Source organism: Cryptomeria japonica, chromosome 7 (assembly GCF_030272615.1).
Source record: "Cryptomeria japonica chromosome 7, Sugi_1.0, whole genome shotgun sequence".
NCBI classification, from domain to species: Eukaryota; Viridiplantae; Streptophyta; class Pinopsida; order Cupressales; family Cupressaceae; genus Cryptomeria; species Cryptomeria japonica.
In genome coordinates this window covers 858,456,870-858,483,641 of record NC_081411.1, presented here as the reverse complement: position 1 = coordinate 858,483,641, position 26,772 = coordinate 858,456,870, and the positions used below count along the sequence as shown (strand labels likewise).

At 36.6% G+C, this 26,772-nt stretch overlaps 1 protein-coding gene across 1 annotated transcript in view; it reads left to right on the top strand.

Moving 5' to 3' along the window:
* Positions 1 to 26,772, top strand: part of LOC131047041 (protein SCO1 homolog 1, mitochondrial) — a 57,034-nt gene that overhangs the window by 13,383 nt on the left and 16,879 nt on the right. The window contains exons 3-4 of the mRNA XM_057980839.2: positions 3,088 to 3,178; positions 12,785 to 12,997. Of these exons, the coding sequence (XP_057836822.1) occupies positions 3,088 to 3,178; positions 12,785 to 12,997 (304 nt within the window). The remainder of the gene's footprint in view (positions 1 to 3,087; positions 3,179 to 12,784; positions 12,998 to 26,772) is intronic.

The window sequence follows — 26,772 nt, the reverse complement described above, 5'->3', positions numbered from 1 at the left end:
ATATTCATTTGGCAAAGCATCTTCCTTTGGACCCTTTCAAATTGTTAAGTCATCGAAATCTTGCAAGGACAAGGCAAAATTGAATTTATAGCTCCGGTCCTTCACTGAGGGACAGGAGCGATTTTTCTCCTGGAGGCATTTCTGTGCTCATGAAAATCTTCAATTTATATTCAATGGAAAGATCTCGCCTCTCTCTATCATTTCCAATTCGTAATTCATCTTGACCTTGTAGGAATAGTAAGATATTTGAGAACGAGCTCCCGTCCTTCACTGAGGGACAGGAGCGATTTTGCTCCTACAGGCCAAAATAACATGATTTTTCACATTTTAACATTTCACGAGGCGAAAACAAATCAATTCCAATGCCCAGGATCAAAATAAAAAAAGGTCAAAATTTGGTCAAAATATTCAATCGGACAAAAAAATTCACATTTCACTTTCAATACTTAGACAAATTTAAGCTCTGCATCAACATTCCAATTGAAAATTAGACCATTTTGGCGAATTCATTGCATTCAAAATTTGCATCCTAGAAAGGAAGCTCAAAAACTCTCAAAAACGACTGGATTCTGGCCTGAAAAGACAAAATTTAAAACCCTAAGGCTTGACCCTAAATCCAGACGACTAACTAACTAACAAAATCCTAAAAACGAAAGCAAAAACGAGCGAAAAACAAGCAAAAAGAGGGGGGTCCCCATTTGCGATGGGGCGATGTGTGAAATGGTCACAACACACATGCGGTCAAATGATCTGATTATCCAGATTCTGCACAGTGCAGAAAACTTTAGGATAGAGGATAATAAGTCCAAAGGGTCCTTGAGAAGAAGGGTTTAGATGCAATTGTGTCCTTTAAAGACTGATTGGTTAAGGGGGAGGGACATGTTCAATACTTGCTTAGGAACTGCTTTAAGCCAATTGAGTGAGATTTATTAGTAAGTCTTGATCTTGTCTAAGTGTGCTCTGTACTAAGCGTCCAACCATTAGAATTGCATTAATTATCAATTGTGAATCTCCCTCAACTTGTTATGTCCCCAAGTGAGCAGCTGTTTTGTTTGTTTTGCAGCAAGTAATAAAGTTTTTTTAAACCTTAATTAATTGATAATGTTAATAATTTAAAAATAATATTAATATTAAATATTTTTATCATATAAATTAATAATATTAAATAATATTGTTCTTCTGGGCCAACTTATTTGGAATAAATATTTTCTCTCTTTGAGGCCGACCTCTCCAAGAATTATATTTTTTTTTCCAGGCCAACCTCTCCGAGAATTATATTTTTTATTTCCAGGCCAACCTGTTGTTATGTTTGGGCTATCGCCTATATATGTGGTGAAGGTTTTCAATGGGAATCATCTTGATCGGCTGAACATTTCACTTCATGCATGCACTTGTTCTTTTGAGATGAAAACCTCAGTGACTTATTGGTAGGAAGTGCGCATCTACAAGAGGAAGAGCCAAATTATAGCACCACCATTATCATAACTGACAGTCTCCAGGTCTGCATATTGTATAATTGTTAATTGAGTTCACTACTGTTGTAGATGAATGAATTACTGATGAATGTAAAGTCTGCCATACAGCAGTCAGTTTGTGAATGAAATTTTGGTGTTGGAAAATCAGTGTCATTTTTGGTTGATGATTCATTGTCAATTATATTTACAATCACTGTTAAACACCTGTGGTTTTTGTATTTACTTTTAGTTAATTTCAGCATGAGTATTTAGAAATCAGTATCAGAATCATATAGAATTCAGATACATTTCACAACTTGCAAAAGTTGAGGACCTTGAGAGTGGGCAAACTTCAACCCCTCTATCAGGCCAATGAATTTGATACATTAATTATTTTAAGTATTTAGATCGACATGTCCCCTTTAAAAGGCCATTGTGATCTCTAAGTATACATCCAACCCCAGCCAAGCCTGACTCTCAAAATTTATAATTTAACAAATCTTGGGAAAGTGGAAGACCATTTCACCAGTTCTCTGTAAGCCTTCGTATCTCATACCCCATTAATGGGGAGGCCATTGAGTTTCTGTTTGATTGCTATACAATTTAAAACTATAGTCATCACACTTAGTACTATTGACATCAAGATTCTTGCATTGTAATGAATAATATTTGCATCATATACAAAATCAATTTGGAACGTATTTCCTGCTTGGTTTTCTGTGATCACATAGTTGAGCTATTTAAATTTACTTTAGTTGTTTTCATGCTATGTACAAACTACCTAAGATATGTTTACATCCCCTACTATATTATAAAAGCCTTTTCAGTATCAACTGCTTAAGGTGCAAGAATATACTTGTGATTAGGAAACCAATTAGGGATCAAATCTCTCAAGCAAGATTGAAGACTTTGATCATTATTAAGTGTGGTTCAGTGACAATACTATCTGCTCTTGTCGAAATGTTAATTTCAAACTTACAACCTTATATTTATATTCACATATTTGACTAGAAAATGGTAGCAAAAATAAGATCCCAGTCTCTTAAAAATATTGGGAGAATATCTTGAGCGTTATTACAAAATTGAACTAATGTGTTTTTTTCTATTTACAATTTTACTTAGAATGTATTTCCTGCCTGGTTTTCCATGATCACATAGTTGAGCTATATAAATTTACTGTAATTGTTTTAATGCTATGTACAAATTCCATAAGATATGTTTACATCCCCACTATAATGTAAAAGTCTTTTCAGTTTCAAGTGCTTAAGGTGCAAGAATTTATTTGTGATTAGGAAACCAATTAGGGCTCCAATCTCTCAAGCGAGATTGAAGACTTTTATCATTATTAAGTGTGGTCCAGTGACACTATTATCTGCTCTTGCCTATAAGTTAATTTGAAACTTGCAACTTTTTATTCATATTCACATATTTGACTAGAAAATGGTATCAAAAGTAAGACGCCAGTCTCTTTTTGACTTAAATAAAAATATTGGAAGAATATCTTGAGCGTTATTTCAAAGTTCAACTAATTTTTTTTTTTTTTTTTTCCTATTTACAATTGTACTTTTTGCATCCGTGTATATAAAAGTTAAGTACTGTTGACCTGATGCAATAGTTTCTATAATGCATGCAGCCTGTTACTTGGATGAGTTTGCTGCTATTGATCCTTACTGGAGCTGGATTGATTATCTACTATGATCAGGAAAAAAAGCGCCGTATTGAAGGTAGATTGCCAATGGTGAGTAGGGATGTCTAAATGTGTAAATTTAGTGGAAAGCTTGAGAAGAAATTTATTTCTGACAGAGTGGATTGCAAAAATATATATTTTTGGCTTGCATTACCTTTCACTGTTTATTAGTGAGAAACATTTCATACCATTCAAATGTGGTTATAACCGTATTTGAGTTTTTGATGTTTGATGTTTTTTGTAATCAGCAAGAGGGTGTATTTAAAAAAATCACAGATAGTTGTGCTTATTGAAGAGATTTAGATAAGGGGAGATATTGTTATGTATTCTCGTGAAGTTTATCATATGGCTTCTTCTAAATGATGATCATGTTTAGCCTTATATTTGTTTTTGAATTTTTGGTTTTATAGGCAATAGGGCTCGTGGGTTTTCAAGCCCAATAAATGCCCGAAAAGTTGTTTCACGCTGGAAAATATTATTCAGTTGCTGGCATTGTCTCACTTGCTTAACTACAAAATACACTAAAGGCCACTATTTTTCACAAATGACTTAGAGATGCAAACTTCCAAAAACCTAAATGGCATGGGCCATTTTGTTGAATCTTGGCCTTCTAATAAAAGTTTCTGCTGTGCCAAAGCCTCACAAAAATAATTTGAGTGATAGGGAAAACTTCAGGTGGCAAATAAAATCTTGCTTATATATATTTGTTGTAGGGGATCCTAACACACCCTGAACATACATGCAAAGAATAACAAAGAAAGTTGCATAGAAATTGCAAGAATAGAAATAACTGATTTTCTATTACTTCAATACAATGAAACACAAATATTCAGAAATTACAATATTTAGCCTCATGGGCTTTACCAATCCAACAAGCTAGAAATGAAGGAGAATTCCTCTCATCTTCAAAAGTTCACTCCCTTTGAATGATCAAATCCACTCTAGATGATCCACTCAACTCTGGATGCGTTAACACTAGCCCAAGCCTCCATTTTATAGCATTCTTGTGCCTCTTGGAAATCCTACACCCCTCTTGGAGAATAACACATGGCAATCAAGAAATGCAAGACATAGCCAATAGATGACTCTTCTACTTCCCTAGGAGGGCCCCTAGGGAGGTGTCTTTTCAATTTTCCAAAGTGGGTGCCTAAAGAGGTGCCTTTTGAATTTTCTATGTAGCTGCCCAATACATACAAATGCATGGTTTGTCCCCTTCCTCATTTCCATGCCAAGATGGGAATTTTCTCGATTTTTATTTATAAATGATAGAAATCTGTGTCACACATGAAATTTACAATTGCTTTTACAATAGGCCACAAATATTAAATAATTTTAACCCCCCTTGTCCCCTTGGACACTGTCCTAGGTGCATTGCATTTAGGCCTTAGTGAAAATACCAAACTTAACCAAACTAAATAAATCGTTTTGGTTGATGCAAGATTGCTATTACACCCCTGGGTTCTCTAGCTTTAGACACTCGGGGTGAGAAAATTTTGTGAGCTTAGTCTCACAAAATGGAGTTGGATGGTAGAGCCATCCTTTTAGGTTGTAAACAACCATCAACGTGTAATGTCCCCAACCAAAAATTTAATATTGCTCTTAGATCTGGAAAATAGATTCACAAATATTACTCAAAACTTCACCAAAAACACCCAAATATTGCTACTTTTGCACAGGAAGGGCTGAGTTAAAATGGAACTTTATAGAACATTATTGAAAACAATTTTTTTCTCATATGTGCATCCTTTAATTAGGTCTGAAACTGATTATTGTAGCAGCAAAATAATACATTCAAACTCCAATTTATAAGCAAAACCCACAAAACTATTAGAACCAAATACCACCAGTGTCACTGTAAACACCACAATCTGATATTGTTTGATTTACAAATGGAAAATACATGGAAAACGATTTGTTACAAGATTAATAACAGCAGCAAAGCCCTCAAAACACATCTGGAATTACTGCAACAATATAAATGAAGCCCTGAACACACACACAATGGAAAACTGCTGAAATCTTGAAGCTCCAATGCAACCTCTGGATGAAGTTGCTCTATGTGAACAATGGGGTTTCGTTCACTATCCACCTGAAACTTATGGGTTTCCGTCCACTGAAGAATTTTGCAGAAGATGAAGTTCATACTATAAGAAATTGAGAAGTAGAAAATGGCATAAAGATCCATTTTCCCAAATATGCTTTGTATTTATCTTGTCCTTGGCCAATTTGGTGGGAAAATCAATAATTAGAAATATTACAAATTTTCATTCCACTCTTGCTTTCCAAATTTGCACTTGGTGGGAAAATCATTATTTAGAAATATTTTAATTTCACACTCCACTCTTGCTTTTGAAATTTGCTCTTGGTGGGAAAATCATTAATTAGAAATATTACAATTTTCTCTTCCTCACTTGGTGGGAAAGTCATAAATAGAAATATTTCAAACTTCCCATTATGACACAAAATCCAATTCCCCACTAATTGTTTCCAAATATTTAATTTAATATCTAAATGTCCTTTTGATACTGAAAATATTTGGACATTCATAAATATCAAATTACTTTTTCTGCCTAAGCTTGTCCAATTAACCCATGGAAGAATAAAATGAGTTAATATTGACCAAAAACCAACTTTTAATAGAAGGGGACATGACACAATGTACCCCATCATTGTACCAGGTACCTCCAATTTCTTCTTTCTCCTCTTCCAGCACCTAGGCGAAACAAGCATCTTCCTTTGCCGACAACTCTGCTCTTTAATCCTCTTCCTTAATGTGGAATCAGCTCTGTCGTAACCCGACCTCCTCCACCATGTTTGCTCTGCACTCCTCCTCCCTCAAGTGCAACTCTTACTCTTAGTCTTGTCTATCTTGTGGGATCCAACCCACCATAGTCAGCCACTTCCTCCAAAATGCATTTGCACTAAACTTTTCAACATTATACATATCTTTGTCTGCATAAGAATCAACACTAACAAAATCCATCTGAAACATCTCATCTGTATTCACTAACTTGTCCATCTCAACATGCAAATCATCTTTCTTAAATTTAATAAGAAACGATTTTACCTTCTGATCACCTGCTGCAACTTTAGCTTTGTTGTCTTCTTTCATGCCTTCAACTGTATCGTTGCTTTTACCTGCCATCAATGCATTCCACTCTGTTTCTACTGCTGCAATTGTCATTAGTAAATCATCTTCTTCACTTTTTTCTATGTCCTCTAAAGGACTTTCTTTTGCAGCTACCTCATTATGCTTACATCCATCTTCATAACAATATCAGAAAAATCAAATTTTACCTTAGTTTCATCCATTGCTTAAACTCTTTCTTCATTTTCCTTCTCTACTGTCAACATTTTCAAGCCTTCATTAAGACTTGCCTTTGCTGCAATCTTCTTCTCCTTCTCAGGATTAGCTTCCAAGAAGCTATTGATTTCTGCAATCTCCTCTTTCAAGATGACATCCTTATCTTCGTTGATCTGCTGCAATCTTCTTCTCCTTCTCAGGATTAGCTTCCAAGAAGCTATTGATTTCTGCAATCTCCTCTTTAAAGATGACATCCTTATCAAAAAAGAGACCCTCAAAGTCCATCTTGTTGTCTACTGCAACCTCCTTTATCTCATCCTCCATTCCTTAACATGAATCTTCCGCTGCAAACTCTTCTCCATTCTCTTTAAGTATTGGACCTTTCATGTGCTTCATTGTAGCTTCTTGTTCTTCTTCAGTGCCACATGCAAGGCACTTTGCTACTTCTTCCTTCTTTCCTGCAACGAAAACATCATTAGTAAAATATTCAAAATCACAGTCTCCTCTTTTCTGCTTTATTTGTTGGTGCATCACTTTTATTTCCTCTCTTATCTTTCTTGCTTTGATTTTCTCAAGTCTTTTTTTCAAGTATAGGAATCGTCAGAATCCAACCAATGACAAATTTCATTTTCCTCTTTTTCTTTTCCATCTTCAAAGCATAAAAAAGACTTAACACAAATCTTCTTACCAAAACCCTCAGGTTCTGTTGTAAACTGCCTCACACTGAGCGATATGTTTACAAACTCAGGAACCTCTGCTCAACAAATCCTTTAAGTAGCTCCTCTTTCAACTTGCACCTACATCTGGAAGCAAACTCTCTCACACTCCACCCTCAGGTCCTGGAGCAAACTGTCTCTTGTTTGGTGCTCTGTTTGCACACTCAGGAAGCTTCGGTCTGATACCATGATATAGGAGCTCCCCTATCACACCCCAAACATAGGCTTTTTTACACAAGATGAGGGTTTGTTGTGACATATTCACACATCGCCCCATTGCAAGTGGGGACCCCTCCTTTTTTGCTTTCTAGGGCCGTGTTAGTTAGTTTGTTTGCCTGGTCTTGACTATTAGCCTTTGGATTGGAGAGTTGTCAGAGGGATCATTGAGATAGCAGGCTCTGCTTGAGTTGAGGTAGGTCAGTAGGTGGTCCAAGTCAGGGTCTCTTTGAAAGCCTTCTCTAGGTCAGGCCTTGTTCTTGTTTCTAGGTTGGGTTGAGTTTGAGGAAGTCCTCATATCTTGCTAGCAGTCTTACCTTTTGAGACCTAGGGCATTTAGTCAAGGAAGTGATGATGATTTTGAATGAATTTCCTTTGAAGCCTTTTTTGCTCCCAGTTTAGACCTCAAAGCTTGCCACTGCATCTTGGCTGAGTTAAGAATGACCTATTTGTTGCCTTGTGAACAAGTTGGAATGAATAAAATAAGGAAATTAAGCCTAAATTGTAAATTTCACTCCTGACCCTTCCAAAGGGTCCAGAGCGAAATTTTAGGATAGGTCCTATCCTTCCAGGGGTACTTGGGCAAAATGGTTAAAATGTCCTTGTAATCCAATTTTTTGAGTTAGGAACTCCTCAAGGTGGTTTGTTAGAGGTAAGAGCAATGTGATTGAGGGAGAAGTTTGGATGTTTGAGTGGTATCTAAGGCAAATTCACAAATTTCGCTCCTGACCCTTCCAAAGGGTCCAGAGCGAAATTTCCCCAAGGACCTAAGATTTCACCTAAGTCATTGGATGGTTGGGTAAATTTGCAAGACTATGGAAGGAAATGGATCAAGGGTTGAGTCTAAGACAAAGCCAAGTGGAAGAGAAGGTGAATTGAGCCCAGAAGAGAAATTTCGCTCTTGACCCTTCCAAAGGGTCCAGAGTGAAATCCTAAGATAGCCTAATTTCTTGCCAAAACACTTTGAAATTGACATCACTTTGAGGGTAATGGAGCAAGATTGAGATGAGGAGAAGAGACAAAAGCCAAGCTTAGAAGTAAGGTTGAAGGAAATGGTCAAGATTTGTGCATTTAACAGTATCGCTCCTGACCCTTCCAAAGGGTCCAGAGCGAACTTCACTATAGGGCCTGTCCCTGGAGAGGATCTTGAGTGAATTTCATTCTAATGCCCTCTTGTTGATAGTTTAAGGTGAGAAATATCAGGTTAGAACAAATATATCATGTATACTTAATCATCCTTTGTTTGTTTTGTAGATTAACAAAATCAAGATGGAGAAAGATCAGGCCAACACAAGGGCGACCTCTTCAAGTTTCATCATTATCGAGGACTCAAGGTGCTTGTAAAGCGTTGGAAGACTTCAAGTGTTCAAGGAGTTGCAAGCTATCCCCTCAAGATCTCCATTCTACCACATGAAGAAACCACAGGATGACAAAGAAGAAGGATCTTATAAACACTTCAAGGCGATATGAGCTACCAGAGAAAGAAAACTTGATAGTGAGGAGGCTTCATCAAACACATGGGAGTCAAGGAGGTACATCATTCATCGCATCAAAGACAGAGGAGGATCAACCAAGATACAAACGTCAGACAAGGTGGCATCCTAGGCACTGTTCCTCTAGTCGAATAGCTCCACCTCAGCATGTCCAGATTCAATGTATCCGACTCACCAGTGAGGGTACAAACTTCGAGGCACCTACCTCAGTTTCCTATTTGACCACACTCATGAAATGTAATTTTCTCATTGGCTAAAAGAGTTTGTTGTAACAAACTCTAATTAGGGTTTCTATCTTGTAATCCTAGCCATTCATTCTAAATCAATCAGAGCCATCAAATTGTAAAGAGCTCCTTATGTAAAGCTCTAGCCCTTCATTTGTAAAGGTTAATAGTTGGTTAATAGAGGTTAATAGCTAGGAGTTAGTAGCTAGAATAATGAATAGAATAGCAATTAGAGTAGATTACGAGGAGAAGGCAAGAAATTGTTGCCTAAATTGTAAATGAACTCCATTTTCATTGAAGTTATGGTGAAATGTGTCGTTTCTTTGCAATATGCATGGTCTCTTGTTGAATCTTCATTTTAGATGGTAAATAATTAGATTGAATGAAGGAAGTTATTGAATGCACTCGCGTGGAACCCGCTTAGTCCAAACCACTAGCCTCTTGTTGATTGTAAGTGTGCCTTGCGTGGTCAACTGTCATAGAATGAGCTTAATCTCAAGTCGTTACGCGTCTATTGTTCATGCATTAAATTGAATGGTGATCAGTGTCTGATGGTGTACGATTTGAACATATTCGAAGCATCCCTTAGAAGATCGCACTGAGCTGGTGTTGAATTGTTCAGTTTGATGGTGAAACCTAGCCCAGTAGGACTCCACCTAGTCGTTCATCTATAGCCTTGCATTCTAGGTCCTAAAATATATTCTTAAACCCTATGCTTTCGCCATTTCTTTATCTTCCAGCTAGTAGATAGGATTCAAGTTCCAGCAGATTAAATGCTCATGCAGTCGAATGTAAGTCCCCTTGTGATTCCAGCATAATCACATCATACCACAAGAGCTTATCCACACGTAGAGACCCTACGTACCAGAATCTTGGAGTTGCCTCGATTGATCCTTAGGCGAAATCTTTAGCATTCGGGGAAACTTTGTTCAAGAGAGGATAAGATACCTTGCTATTTTATTCTGTGTTCACATGTGCATGAAAAACACATCAACAGGGTTACTCTATCCAAGATTCATGTGTAGCATAACAAAGAAAATTGCAAGAATAGAAACAACTGATTTTTTATTACATCAATACAATAAAACACAAATATTCAGAAATACAATGCTTAGCCTCATGGGATTTACCAATCCAACAAGCTAGAACTACTACTCAATTCGTAATACGTATATGAAGGAGAATTCTTTTCAACTTATTATGATCACTCCCTCTGAATGGTCAACTCCACTTTGCATGATCTACTCAACTTTGGATGCTTAAACATTAGCCCAAGCCTCCCTTTTATAGCATTCTTGTGCCTCTTGGAAATCCCAATCCCCCTTGGAGAGCAACACATGGCCATCATCCCCCTTGGAGAGCAACACATGGCAATCAAGAATTGCAGCACATCGCAAATAGATGAATATTCAACTTCCCTAGGAGGGCGCCTAATGAGGTGTCTTTTCAATTTTCCGAAGTGGGTGCCTAAAAAGGTGGTGTCTTTTCAATTTTCCGAAGTGGGTGCCTAAAAAGGTGTCTTTTCAATTTTCTATGTAACCACTGTTGGCATATTTGTCATTGATGTCAAATTGACCATAGTGATGATGTGAAACCTGTTTTGGTACAGTACCTGTGGTTTCAGAATAATATTAATAATGTTAACAGCAGCACAAATATTCAATACACAACAAAATGATACCATCTTTACTCTCAATCTGAATATAGTTACTTGCAAAATGATTGTATCAACATTTGATTTAGATTGGTCTGGTTCTTATCTTCAGATTGTGCTACAGAATGTTTTGATCGGATATGTCTAAAGGAGAGTTGCTGTTAAATAGAGATATGTATCGGTTACACAGTTGTAATTGTTTTTTCCTTGGCAGTTTTGTGTTTACAAACTCCTTTGTTATCATCGTATAAGCAGTTGGATGCAAGGCTCAAACATGATATTATAAAGAAACAAACTTGTTAAAGTTAAATAATCCAATGGCAGTTGTATTTGTTTTGAGGTAGTTGGAACTTCCCAACCGATGAGGAAGTTAGTTAGTTCAAGAAGTTCTCCTATCGATGGGAAAGAGAACATTATATATATGAAGTGTGGATCTAATGAAGATAATGTTGAGACAAGTCTTTATTATGTATAAAACACCTTGTTTTAAGTAAGATCTCAATGTGTATATGTCACTGAAAAGAAGTGCATGAGTTTTGTGAAATATGAAGTAAGAGTTTGATGAAGAATACGTGTGCATGTAAGTTGCTATCATAACTGGAAGATCTGTGAGTGCTGTTACTGAGTATACACAGTCAATAAATATTATTGCAGTGGTGAAAATCAGCATGTTTTTTAAGACTCATATATATGTTTCTACTCTAACATTATCACAGTTTCCAATCAGTTTCAGATCAGTTCAGTTTTGCAGGTTGGTGTTGTTGTGAAGGTTGACAGTGTTTTGGAGAAATTTTGCAGGTCTTTGTGTATAAGTGCGAGATTACATAGTTCATCTGAAGGGTGCAGACAATCAGATTGTAAAAGTCCATTCTTATGTTTCTACTGTTGTAAATGTGGTGATAACTGAAGTTGAAATCAGTAAAATTTGTAATTGTTTTTCAAAAAGTTGATGCTCTAGGAGAACTGAGTCGTTGCTAAGATAGGTGAATTGCGATTCTGAAAAGTTGGTGCTTTGATAAGGGTTTTGGTGATTCTTTGGGTTGGTACCCTAAAAGTTTGTAAATTCTTTTAACTGTGAGGCTGGATTAGGACAGTAGATCCTAGCAGCGTTTCTCACCGTGGTTTTCCCATCCTGTGTTTCCACGTAAATTTTGTACATTGTCTTCTCTGTGTGATTGCATTTCATTCTTGTTTCAGTTTCAATCTCTTTCAGTTTTCAGATCAAAGTTTCATAAAGTTCTTTAAAAGTTGAAGGTGTTAAGAAAGAAAAAGATTGTTTCTTCTGCGATTTCATACACCGCCACCCCTACCCCGTCCCAGTAGAAGAATTGTGTTCAACTACCCAATACATATGAATGCATGACTCTTCCCCTTCCTCAGTTCCATGCCAAGATGGGGATTTTCTTGATTATTTCTTTATAAATGACAGAAACATGTGCCCACACATGAAAATTCCAATTGTTTTTACACATAGGCCACAAATAGTAAATAATTTCAACCACCTATGTCCCCTTGGACACTTTCCTAGGTGCATGGAGCCATATGGTAGCTTGCATTTAGCCCTTATTGAATTTACCAAACATAACTAAATTAAATAATTTTTTTTGGTTGATGCAGAATTACTCTTACACCCCTGGATGCTTATGCATCAATATTTTTTCTACTCCTTTCTTTCCACACTTTACTCGTATGAGACAAAAATAAATTTCTTAGTCAGAATATATATAATCCTTTTTGTCAAATGATATTTGTGAAATTTGGAAATCATAAAATTTTCTTTTTCGTTTAAAATACACCACACATAGCATCTAATATTTATAATAAGCAAAACATTATCTTGATTCTGATGTTAAAGTTCTCATCTTAGTGCTTTTTGTCATGTTTCAATCTGTTTTGCCAAGTAATTTCAGTTATGTCATGCTTTTAATTTGAAATTATTTTCTTGAAATATTTTTGTTATTCCATTGTGTTGTAGGGATTCACATGCTATGGTCTTTGTGGAACGTGATACTGATTTTTACCTTAATGTATTGCAGAACTCCACAATCTATCTGCACAGATAAAGGAGGGGCCATCTGTAGGCAAAGCTGCAATTGGTGGTCCATTTAGCCTTGTGAACCATGAGGGCAAATCTGTAACAGAACATGATTTCATGGGAAAGTGGACGTTGATCTATTTTGGCTTTACTCACTGCCCTGATATCTGCCCAGATGAGCTTCAGAAAATGGTTTCAGCAATTGATAAGATAAGTATGTCATTGACTCATGTTCTTTGTACTTGATCATCTGTATTATTTATGAATATTGAATAGCCATGTTAGATAAAGATATATTTGGCTGCCAATATGGGTACAGTTTCCAGTCTGGATGGTGCAGGTTTGGGTGCTGAGATGGATTCAGGATCCAGGCAGATATTTTGGAAACACATGCACAAAAATGACCAAATAAAGAAATTTTAAATAGCACTTATCAATCTCAAATTGGACTTAAATGAGTGAACTTCCATTAATATTAGGATATGTTGTGTGAACATTAGAAAATAATTGTGTCTACACCTGGTTTACACATTGGCAATGGAAACTATAGCTTCTAAGTCAATGTCCATAAAAATATCAAGGTTAGATTTTTAATTTTGATGGGATTTGGACTGTGTGCACCTTCAGTCATCTCAAGTTGACCTTCATGAGAAGTCATTAAACTAACTATATTTGTCCTACTTAGCAAACAAGCACCTTGAAGCCTTTGTTAGTAGGAGAAACAATAAATGTGATCCATTGCATTCAGGTTTCATAGTCTAGTCTCTTTCCCCATTGAAAATTCTGTACTATATAATGCCTTCTAAATCACCGATCTTCTCAATTTGCGATTAAATCATGTAATCTCTGGGAGCACTCATTATTTTCTTGTGTATGTTGGTAATAATTAAAAGGTCAGGGAACCCAAATAGCACACAATTTTCTTTAAACATTTGCTAGTGGGTGGAAGAACGTTGAAAATAATCTAGCACTTTGGGATTTTCATCCTCTAGTTTTTTCCTTTAATAATTAAATATTTTCGAGCATCTTATACTTTTTGATAATCCTTAATGATTTCACAACTGTGTCTTCATGTAAAGTTCTCTTATTATTTTAGAGGTCGGTACTAAAATGTAACTTTTTTCACAAGTTACCCATCTTATTAATTACTGAAGTTATTGATTGGGCATATCACTAAAGTTATTAATAAACATGAGTTGTGTGGCCCACTGGTCAACTATTTCATTACTTTATGATAATATCACATTCCTAGGCATATTACATTCTCTTCCTCAGTAAATCCTGATAGAATGTACTAGATACAAGAGGTGTTATTTATATGGGTTGGTAAACAAGCATTATGCAATAAAATTAAGGACTACCATTTATGGTCAATATCTTGAAAGCATAGTAACAAGACATTGATATTACAGTTGGATTTTGGATCGGGGCTCTCATTTGGCAAAGGCACTGCAGAAAATCATATTGATTAGTCTAACAATAATCGAAAAGTACATGATGATTTGCTAGCATATGGTTGCATGCACCTATAACTGAGTAAATACTTTGATTTGAGATATTCGTTTTCATATTGGAATACATACACTTGTTTTTTCAAAAAAAAGAAAGAAATCATTTATTTTCATATCAATGCTTTTACAAAACAAGAACATAACATATATCATAAGCTAGGGCTGAGGAACTTGCATGTTTCATCCCAACATCTGTAATGGCCCTGAAATTTGAAATACACTAGAAGACAAAGGGCACTAGAAAACAAAATACACTAGAAGACAAAACATACTAAAAGACAATAATTAGAAGGGATACGTGATGTCATGGCCCACCCATAAGTAAAGAATTATCAATGGGCAACGGGAGTGAAGTAAAAACAGCGATTGTGATTAATATTGAGGTAGTGATTAAGATGCTACAAAGACAGTAATAAAGGTTAACAAAAGGCAGCGAATAGTTAGTTCATTTACATCAATAAACATTAATATGTTAATAAACATTGACTGGTTGATTAGTCAATGATTTGCTTAAGGATAAACATAAAACAATACTTATTTCCAAGGAAGGGGCATCTGGTAGTTTGAAGGGACAGCATACTTGGGAAGTTGGTGACCATGGCTAAAGACACAACCTTTTCACTTCACCTTGAGGTGTATACAAATCAGATCAGCATTCAAGGAAGAGGGGAGATTGGAAAATATATCCAGCGATTAACTGAAAGAAGGGCAAAAATCAAATAAGATCAGATATTCATAAATAAGTATATATACAGAAAATTGTCTTATTTATAAGACTCAACAATTTTCTGTGGCATTAAAAGAATGAATGTATTAGGCATAAAATAAGATACATCAGTCCATGGATGAGGAACAGGTCAATAAGATTGCATTTGATCATAATAATAGATCAAATTTATACTCAATTTCTTATACATTCATAATGCATGAAAGCTAAGTTACCGCATCCGGTTCAGATTCAGGTTTGGATTCGGGTACGGATTCGCGGATTTGGCAAAAATTTTTTTTTTGGGGGTACGGGTTCGTCCGTACATATATAGATATTTTTTATTTTTATTTTTATATATATATATGTTCAAACTTCAAACATCAAAATTATATATGTTCACAGTTCAAACATACAAATATTAAGATTAAAAAATTTGTTTTTTAATTGCTTTTATTTGTTTTCTAACCCGTGGGCTCCATTTTTGGGAACCCACAGGCTTGGGTTCACCCGGGTCCTCCTGGGTTCGACCTGGGTCCCACCCGGGTCCTGCCCAGGCGGCTGGGTTACCCACAGGGAACCCAGCCGCCTGGGGAGGACCTGGGTGGGACCCAGGTCGAACCAGGCTTGGACCAGGACCAGGACCCAGCCATTTTTGGCAAGAACCCGTAACTGAGCATGAAAGACTTTTATATCAATGGCCTAGTCTTTAAGCATTTGCTATTGCCTGTGAGAGGATAGGTTGGTGTGTGTAGGGAGAGGCAGAGTAATTCCTCACAAGATAGGTAAGCCCAAAATGGGGTATGGACAGACTCTTGAAACCTTGAGGGAGCCTACTTGTAGACTGGTTTCCAAGCACTGTAGACAGTAAATCCTCGTCCTACATTAGGGTTAGGAAAGAAGTAAGGATGGGGCCTAAATATAATAATTATTGATTGTATTAGGAATAATTAATTGTTCTCTGGTTTTAATAATCTGATTGAAGGCATGATAAGTGGTGATATATGGTTAAATAATGGGAAACATGCTTACTCCTAGTAGGGGACATTACAACATCAATCACTATAAAGTGGCCCTCGTGATAGTGCTTTGTATATGTACCACAATTAATTGCAACTATTCTATCTACACATGATGTAGTGATATTCTTTGCTCTTATGGGTTTGTTCCCATTCTGCCCTCATGATTAATGCTTCCTCCTTCATGATGAATTGAATCCATGCATGAATGGCCCTTCTCTTAAAACTTGTAGCGTGCAAAACCAAAGAGCCAATCTGGTTGTGGATTAATCTCCACCAATTCAGTTGGGGATAAACCAACCCTTATAATTTGCTTGTCACAAAAGTGAATGTTGCAGTGGACAAATATGAGGCCATTCAATCTTTTCATTAATAATCTGTTGCTCTCTTTGGAGTCTATGTGCCTAAATATACTCCAATAATTTTGACAACATGAAAATACTGCATGGTTTTCACTAAACATTAACAATAGATCTATACAAATTTCACTTTTTAGTGCTAAACACTCCCACCATGCACATGAAGTGAGAAATATAGAAGAAGAAGATGAAGAAGATGAAGAAGAAGAAGACAATTTTACCGTCCACGAGGCTAAGGATAGCTTATGGGACAGCCTGCCCAATCAAACCGACTTCTGCAAATCAATTCTTTTCCTATGCAAGTTGATGATGAGCACCCCCAACTTTTGTATAATGTAGAAAAATAGCAAAAGACAATAATAAAAAAATGAGATCTAACTGGACATGAAAAATGTTTGAGCAATTTTATGGATGCATGTCACACATAGCCTCTCTAATGGCCTTGAGTTTCATTGACTCAACTTTTGCCATAAAAGTGACCAATGACATTCTTCACACTCTCATTTTTGGTTATAGACATAGCCATTGTAGTCTTTTATTCATTGACCATGAAAATGACACTAACTAATGGCTTTGTGAATTGCAAAATAAATATTTGAAAGACAGGCATATAAAATAATTTATACAATTAAATAACAAAAGCTTACTTTTGCAGTCTCCTTGACTAGAATCTAAAAGTTGTATTGTCAAATGGCCACATTAGAACGACAAACTTAGTGTTTGTACTTGAAAAAGTAGATTCGATCCATTCCTTATTTAAAAAACATATGTTTTAATAGAGTTCTTGATCGTATCTTGAAGACTTCAATGTGATCAATATGTTGGCAACTTGTGTTATGCTAGGTCAGATTGGTTCCTCGTTTATCAATGTAGTTATTCAATAAAATGAGGATCCATTTATGGTTGGAGACATATTGCATATATATTAAGACAATCATCCAAGGTTCTCCAAACTTAGATCAAGGCTATAAATTGAGGAAGGAGTCCCAAAAATACTTGGGATCTACATTAGAAGTCTACTTACAAGAACATAGTCTACTCATTGTTTGTTACTTTTTGTGTCCATTTTCCTTTCCTACCTAGGCCATATCCTTCCATAAATACTATGTAAAATTTCCAGTTGTGTGCCTCAAGCATTGATGGGTTTAAGAAAAACAATTCTACTTGAGGAAGAAACAAGAGGTTGGGGAGTCCTTTGATTTTCATATTAGTTGAACCATTTTTTCATGATGGTGCATTTTTTCCTCGTACACAGTTTGCTACTTGTTAATTGAAGTTATTTATCTTGGTACTCACTTGGATTTGGGTTTGGATCCACGAGATTGATAATTTCATATAAACAAAACTCCAATAAAAAATGAAGAAAATGATAATCTACAATCAGCCATCATTGATTAGGCATTCCCGTCATGTAGATCTTAAAAAATATCATCATAACCATCCACGCTAGAGGATGTCGGTACTGGTATATTAGAAGAATCACAAGTGCTGCCTTTGACATTCATGCTCGCTAGTTGGCTCGCTTTTGATATAAGTTGCAATACATTGGGAAGTAGAAACTTCCAAGTCAATATGCTCTAACTTGATTTCCCATTTCCTTGTGTCCCCTTACTCTTTAGTCACTTCGTATGAAATAAGGTGCAAGTTGTTTTTGAGGGCAATTAGTTGTGCTTTATCGAGTGGACATAGTATGTGCACCAATTACTCTCAAATGTAGATGAATAAGCAATCTAGTAAGACAAAATCAGAGAGTTAGAGTTATAAAACTTAAATTCTAAATTTATAAATGAAACTTTAAAGATGATTTTTTAAATAAAATTAAAAATTTTTATTGCAAGAGGTTGTTGGTGTGAATGATTGGCCATGAAAATACCAATAACTATAAGCATCAATACTAAAGTCATTGGCATTTATAAAGTGCATGAACTCAATCCTAATGCATCCCACAACTTAGGATTAAGGAAGAGTCTTTGAATTTTTGCCCTTCGTTGACTTGAAATCTCTCTATAAGGCAACCCTTGTCAACACAAAAAGGATCTCAGCACTATAATATTTGGGAATCAATGCAAAGACGAGAAATTGTCGTGAGGCAGTCATTTTATTCTATATCGCTTCAATAATTTTGTATAGTTGTTTGAAGAAAAGTTTCTTCAAGATCTTTCTTTCTCTTATTTATGGTCTTGAACCTTTTTAATTGTTGAGTCAATGTGCTCCTAGTTTGAGTACTATGCTTGACCCTCTATGCCCTTGACACTCCCTAATGTGTATTATTACATATTTTATTAGTTTGTTCATAGTAATTGGTGATGGCATTGGTGACTTCACCATTTCTAGTGTGGGCAATAATACTTGATGATCTCTAGTTTTTATTAAATTTTTATCTATGTTTTTATTGCCCCTTCCTGACTATATGTACGTGTTTCTTGACCACTTGTGTGGGTGGTCCCTTGTTTCATATTTCCTTGCTTTGGTTCTTTCCCTTTGTGGGCTTCTTATCTAGAAGTTTGTATTGTAAACTACTATACTCTTGAATTACATTGACTTGCTTTTGGATATTTGTGGACATAAATATAATCTCTCTCTCTCTCTCTCTCTCTCTCTCTCTCTCTCTCTCTCTCTCTCTCTCCTAACAAGTCCTATCCATGTTGGTATACTCTCTCCTCCAAAAATGATTGAATCAGTGAAAGGCGAGAAGTCTGTGAACCAATCACGCTGATGAGTGAAGTGTTGAGATGCATCGAAGTCTATATGCCAATTAGAAGATTTCACACGATCTGCAGGTCTTTTTGCCATGGAAGCATAAAATGCAGATTCTTTCTACTCTGAGTGCTTTGCAACATTGGCCTTAGGTTGAGACCCTTCCTACTTCCACTGTTCAGAAGCCAACCGATTCTAACAATCCTTGATCAAGTGACCAATTTTGTGGTAGTAGTTACACTGAACTTTCTTCTTTTTCGAGCTATCCTGAGACTGACTGGGACTTTTCTACTGAGATGATTGAGATTTTCTTTTATCCTTGTGAAAGAATTTGGCTGCAAAGGCTTGTTCTGTGGAGGATGAAGTGGCACTACTACCAAACTATTGTTTCCAATGGTCCTGCTGCAGAAGTTTGGTGCACAAGTCTGGAAACTTTAAGTCAACATTCATTGAAGTAATGTTGAGTGATTCTATGAAGTGCTTATAGGATTTAGGTAGACTTTGTAGGGTGATAACTACCATATCCTCTTCCTCCATTTTTTGATCAATTGCTTCCAGTTGATCTCGAATGTTCTTAATCTTCGTCAAATGCCCCTGTAAGGACATACACTCATCCATCATGATAGAAAATAGCTGGTTCAGAAAGAACGCATGGCTCTTATTTGATGTCTTATGGATATCCTTCAAAATAGTTCAGATCTCTGTAGTTGTCTTGCTGGATGGCACTTGAGGCAGCTGATCATTAGTAACAGAAAGTTTGATAAGTATGACCGCTTCTGAGTTGTGTGCGCCAAACTTATCTTGATCTTGTCTAGCTACGGTAGGACGAGTCTATCCATAGTGAGATCATCGAGGCGATGATATTCAAAGATCGTCATCATCCGTTACTTCCATGTGTTGTTATTTTTGCCGTTAAATCACTGACTGCCTTCCAACATTATGTTGGTCAAAGGCACCATCTTGCATGCTTTCAGAGGCACAAAAAACGAGAATCATTGAAGAGGTGAAAAATTGTTTTTCGAAGAGTACGAAACTTGAGGCATGGATCCCAATGCAGAATCTGAGGTAGATTCAGGTACAGACTTCGAGATTGAATGAAGTATGGTTGGCACAAATCCCAATGCACATATTTTGACAGACCCAAAAAATTCCAACAAAGACCCAAAAAATATGGGAAAAACCCACAAGGAATCTATTGCTGAAAATTAATTCCGACAAAAAATCAGAGGGTTTAGCAAAAATCCTATGTGGTAGAACAAACAGATCATGATGTTCTAAAAAAAATGTGTCGTGGCTGCAGAATATTGAAGGGTCAAGCTGAAACCCTAGTTGGCACAGAACACAGAGGGTCACAAGAAAAACCCTAGCCGTTAGAAATTGAATCATGTGCAAAGAAAACACTGAGAAATCCCATGCAAGAAATCGCGGTCCGAAAGCATTGAAACACGAGAAAATGCGAAAAATATAGGTGACATGCAGATAAAAACAGAAGTCGTGCATACAAAAAACGAAAGTCGCATGGATTGGGGCTCACAAACACGAGTAGAGCCGACATGCGAGCTGGGAGTTTGTTGTGGAAAGAAGCAAGTCGCGTGTAGAAGAATTTCGTCAAAGAGAATATGATGTTGATGCAGAGAAGAAGCAATTGTGATTGTAAATCATGTCAAAAAATTCAAGCCCTGGAACACAAAAAAAATGTGACAGGAAAGAGGTGCGAGTAGGGACCAGACAAAAGACACGAATTATAGAGACGATGTTTCTATACCAAAACAATCATAAACTGAAGAAAATAGAAACTAACTAATATGTACATTATGTTACATAATTGACCATTAATAATAAATAATTAAAGATATTATTCTAATACCTATGAGGGTCGATTTTCCACCCTCCCCATAAAGGTAAAATTTCATAAGGGGGATTGCATCAAAAGTAAGGATAAAAGTAGGGACTAATTTGTCCCTATAGAGGTCGAATTTCCACTTGGGAGAATACTTTGCAAGCATCAATCAAAAAGTACGGACTAAATTGCCCCCATCCCTATTGAATCTCCACTAAGTGAAAATTTGCCAAGGATTGATCAAATTTCACAAGGACGATGTTTCTATACCAAAACAATCATAAACTGAAGAAAATAGAAGGTAACTAATATGTACATTATGTTACATAATTGACCATTAATAATAAAGAATTAAAGATATTATTCTAATACCTATGAGGGTCGATTTTCCACCCTCCCCATAAAGATAAAATTTCCTAAGGGGGATTGCATCAAAAGTAAGGACAAAAGTAGGGACTAATTTGTCACTACAAAGGTTGAATTTCCACTTGGGAGAATACTTTGCAAGCATCAATAAAAAAGTAGGGACTAAATTGCCCCTATCCCTATCAAATGTCCACTAAGTGAAAATTTGCCAAGGATTGATCAAATTTCATAACCCTATACCCATTGATTTTCCACTAGGGGTTAAGATTGCAAAATTTTGAACAAATTCATAGGGACAAATAAAATTTAAATGAGGATCAAATAGTCCCTATTCAGATCGGATTTCCACTCAAAGACAAATCGTGCAAAGGTAAGTAAATTCTATAACACCTAAAGTGTTCTTATGGGGATCGATTTTCCACCATTGCATTTGGTGGAAAGAGGTAATCACAAGCGAAGTTCATGGGATAGATTCCTATCAAATTCCAAACAAGGATTGTGCAAATTCTATAAGGATTCATTTGTCCCTATACCCATCGTTTTCCACCATTGCATTTGGTGGAATGAACTAAGGATAATGTAACTTTGAATAGGGACTAATTCCGTCCCTATACCTATTGAATTTCCACCCTTCAATTGCAACTAAACTAAGCGCTTCAGATTTATGATTATTGAAAAATCGCTTCAAGGGGATGCTGACTTAACCATCAATTGCAAAACAAATACCAATGTTAAGAAAACATAAAATGTTTCTAAGCAAGTTGGCTCTGCAAGGATGGTGAAGGGGTGCGATCATTGATAGCCAGACATATATAATGAAGGAACGAAGCACTCATTCAAAATCAAATTCAAATCTGACATTCTAAGTTTGCATCAAGGGGAGAGACACTTTGCATTAAGGAAAATTGTTTCAATTCACACAAAAGGGAGAAGATATTCAAAATTGCATCAAACATTAAGATGATAATTGTAATAATAAATCATTGCAAGAAGGAATTCAAGAGGGCCGATCAAAGATCAAAGCCCAGATCTTCCTATACTGAGGAAGAAGAATTAAATTTTAAGGCAAACATTCAGCAATCTGAATTAAAATCAGAACTTTTCCAGGAATAATTTGTGAGAATTTTCATTTCACATATTGTCAAGCATGTTTCCTTTCGTGAAGTGTCATTCAAAGTGTTGAATTTTGACGTAGGATTTGAATTCTAAATTTATAAGCAAAATCAGAACTTAAGGAATTTTGAAATTAATTGATCATCCTCAGCATTTTAATAGCTCTTCAAGGTCATTAATTTCGAGCTTCATATAGGATCATGTTGGGGTTGAAGTCCGGAGTAGCTGCTAGGAAGACACAAATGATGAATGTGCTTGAAGGATTCTATCTGGAATCTCAAATGTTATTTAAGTGGAAAAAAGTTGGAGATACCAACTTTGAGTGACTAAATATGGCCAAGATCAAGTAAAGGATGTACAGAAGTTGAAATCAAATGCCATCCTCTTTGGCAGCCAACATGATGAGGAATGGAATATATCAAGCAACAGGTTTTCCACTAGTAGTGCAATGGAATGAATTGATGGTCAAGTGTGCAAGACATTATGACCTGCAATCAAGGACAATAAAAACCACCTAAAGGAGTGGTGCTTGCATTGCTCGATGAAGATTTAATCAGGGAAAGTTTGGAATTCCTTACCACCAAGGAATGCTGACTCGAACTAAGGAGGAATCTCAAGCAATGCTTGAGAAGAAGCCGGATTCATGTATGACTCTCATCAACAACAAATGGGTCAGTGAACCAAGGAGACATCACTCCAAGCTACTGAAGAAACTCATAAGTACAGATTTCAAGGAGGAATATGGTGATATGATATTCTTATTGAATATGATCAAGGGGAATCCTCAAGGTGCACTAATTGAAACATGAATGTTGTACTTCATAGAGGAGATTTCAGCCGGATTGATAATGATAAACTGGGTAAAGATGATAAGTGACAACTCGGATATTCAGCTAAGGAACTTAGAAAGAACAAAGACATTTTATATGAATTCATATATGGTATACATGTTGGCTAGGAATATAAAGTATAAAGGGTTGATATGCAAAGGTGAAGTGGGAGGCAGGAAAGGTAATCTCAAGGTAAACGATTGCTATCTTGAGCTGCAATTGCACGAGGACAATATAGAAGAGTGAATTATATGTTCTCAATGTATCTCACTTGTTTGTTACAAGGTGGAATACACAAAAGTGTAAAGATGTTCAATTTTCAATTCAATATGCAAGATGTATTCTAATTTGTATTCTCTCTATCTATGTATTTCTATTTATATTATAACTCTGACTATCTTCTTTTGTATGGCAAGTGAGAGGAGCATTTATCGATTTCAATATCCTCTTCACAAATATCAATTGATATATATATGCAAGAGGGGAGGATCAAGTAGTGCCTTGACCGGTCATGTCTTATAGACATGACCGATCAAGACACTACTTGATCGCACCATTTGACATACAACTATCAATCGGTGTTCATATTAATCACCAGCCCAATACTAATCGGGGTCTACGTAAGTTAGCATTCCATGCCAACTGGTATTCACGTGGTATGTTTAACCGATGTCGATCGGTGTTTGCGTGGCATATTAACCGATGTCAATCGGTGTCTAAGTTAACCGACACCAATCACTAACTAATAGTTATATGTTAAGCGGTGCATACTTTGTCACGCGATAACAATTCGATAATCATTATTTGTTTGCTGCTGAGAAGATGTCCGATATAAATCGGGATATATGGTTAACCCGATAATCATCGGTGATCACAGTTATAATGCAAGCCGATATACCATGCTATGATATGATTATCGATATTGTAGATTGGATATATACAAATGAGGAATGATCATATGAATGAGACCCTTTTCCATTAATTTGCTCCATACTTTAATTTTCCATGATGCATAATTATGTGGAGTTAAAGGTGGAAATTTATGAGGACTCATTGCAACAAAAATGAAAGAGCACAAAGAGAGGCACAATCACACAAGACACCCCCCCAAATTTACTCAATCAAAGAACCCCCTCCAAAAGTGATGATTTGGCACTTTATAACTAGTGCGTATACAATGGGCCACTTGCAAAAGATGGCAAAGTGGACTTCTGATTACAATTTTACAACTGCCTCAATAAGGCCAAAAGAGACTCAAACTGATAATGCAAGAGATCTAAACTAAGATCCAAGCACATTACAAGTACCTAATAGGCCAAATAAGACCAATATTTGAAAGTACAATTTCCACTCAAAATCTCTGAAATCTGATCATAGATTATGAAAGTAGACGAAAAAACATGCACTTTCAAAAAAAACGGCACCTGAAAAGGAGGTCGTATGAGCTCAAACGAGGCCTTTGAAGTTGCAGAATTGAGGATTGGACAGGTACAGCTGAGAGAATCCGAAAATTCCGAAAAACTTGTGCACCAAAATCAGAAAAATAACCACACCACTGAGAAGATCACGAAATTTTAGCCCATTTCAAAAAAAATTGCACCAAAAAGGAGCAAAAATGAGCAAGATATGGCCTTTCAAAGTTGGACTGCAAAAATGAAAAGCTCAATGGAGAGGGGGTCGAAAAATTTCAAAAGTCTGCTGATGTGGCGCTGACGTCAACAATTTACAAGCTTAAATTTGACGGCCGTATGACCGTCGCACAAACTTCACCTCCCTGCTGACTGGGCGTCCGTACCATACATACTACTGACGTGGCGCGGTGACTGGGGAGCTGACTGGGCGTACGGATTGCTGATGTGGCGGTCTGCGTCAGCTATGCGTGGTGGGTGACGTGGTAGCTGATTGGGTTGCGTGTGTGCCGTGTGGCGGGGTCTGGGCAGCTAACTGAGCTGCGTGTATGCCGTGTGGCGGGGTCCCGACAGCTGACTGGGCTCCGCGTGGCGAGTTGGAGGCGCAGCGACCGGCGGGTGGTCTTAGTGGCAGGCGGGAGGAGGTCTGGGCGGGAGCTGGTGGTCCTGGCCGGTGGGAGGCGTCAATGCCGGAGGGTCGGCGGCGTGCGGAGCGAGGCGGCAGCGCAGGTATGGCCTGCAACACCTGCAACACGTGCAGGGTACTGCGGAGTACGGGGGGGTCTGCAGACCCCCAAAAAACAAACAAATTTTTTTTTTTTTTTTGATCACTTTTTTTCCGAAATTTTTCTCTTTTTTTTTTTCGAAAAATAATAAAATTTTTTCGAAATCCGTACAATAATAGCCAAAATGGGGGAAAATTTTTTTCTCACCAAAATAGGTCGACTTTATAGTCAAAATTCATGGAAACGGCCTCCCGGATTCAACGGTGATGTCCAAATCGTTGTATGACGCCCCAAAAAAATGAAGATCCCCAAATCGGAAAATAGAAGCCTCCAAAATGTCTCCAAAAAACTAATCAATGAGGCCCCAATGGCTCTGGTACCATGTAGGATTTTGCCAAGATCAAAGGCACAATGAAAAGCATAAAAAGAGAGACAATAGAATGACAAGAACAAAACTGTATTCTCATCAATATGCAAATGATCAACTGGACTAATCAATACAGTGAATATAGGCTTGCTTATATAGGCAAGGCCATATGGATGTACGAGCACACAATTATGACATGTGGCTCAATGAGAAACAAGGGTAGGTAAGAAATACTAGGGGTAGGTAGGAGAAATAATATAATATTCCACAAGAGGTGGATGAACCACCGAATGTGGAGTGTAACAGCAAAATAAGACCACAAAAGGTGGAATTTCTCCTACAAGCTCTATCCCTATGTGCACACTTCCCTAAGTGTCTCAAATCCAAACTACGAAGAGATGCATTATCCTAAGTTAACTTAATTAAAGTGTAATAATATCCAAAATGAATATTTATTTACACCAACACCTAGGAACATGAATGGAATTTATATGATCTTTGTTAGGCTCTTGATTTTTGGGAGAGAGAGCATTATGATGAGAAATAATATCATCCTCTTGTTCTAAGGTATCTTCATGTTCAAGACACTCATTAGAAAGAGGATTATCATATGTAATTAATGCTTCATCTTTAGAGGGAAGATCATGAAAAGAAGGTATGGTATCAGTAGGATAAGTAGCCATAATATCATCTCCTTGCACCAAATAATCCTTACGAGGGAGGTACTTTTTAGTAGAAGAAGGAACACAATTCTCCAAAGATTCATCTTTAGGAGGGAGATCTTTGAAAGAAGTCTCCATATTCCCTTTTTGTACCAATGTGCCCTCATTAATGAGATCAATTTTGGGAGAAGGTAAATCATAGCTATGAATGAAAGGGAGAACTAAACTATCATCATATGCATGAAAGGGAACATCATGAACATCTTTAATGTAACTCGAAATTGAATTAGCAAAATAAGATAGGAACTCCATATGCACTTATGATCAAACAAGAAACTCATGTCATTTAACCATAATAATCTTCACCCCATACATGCATAAAAAA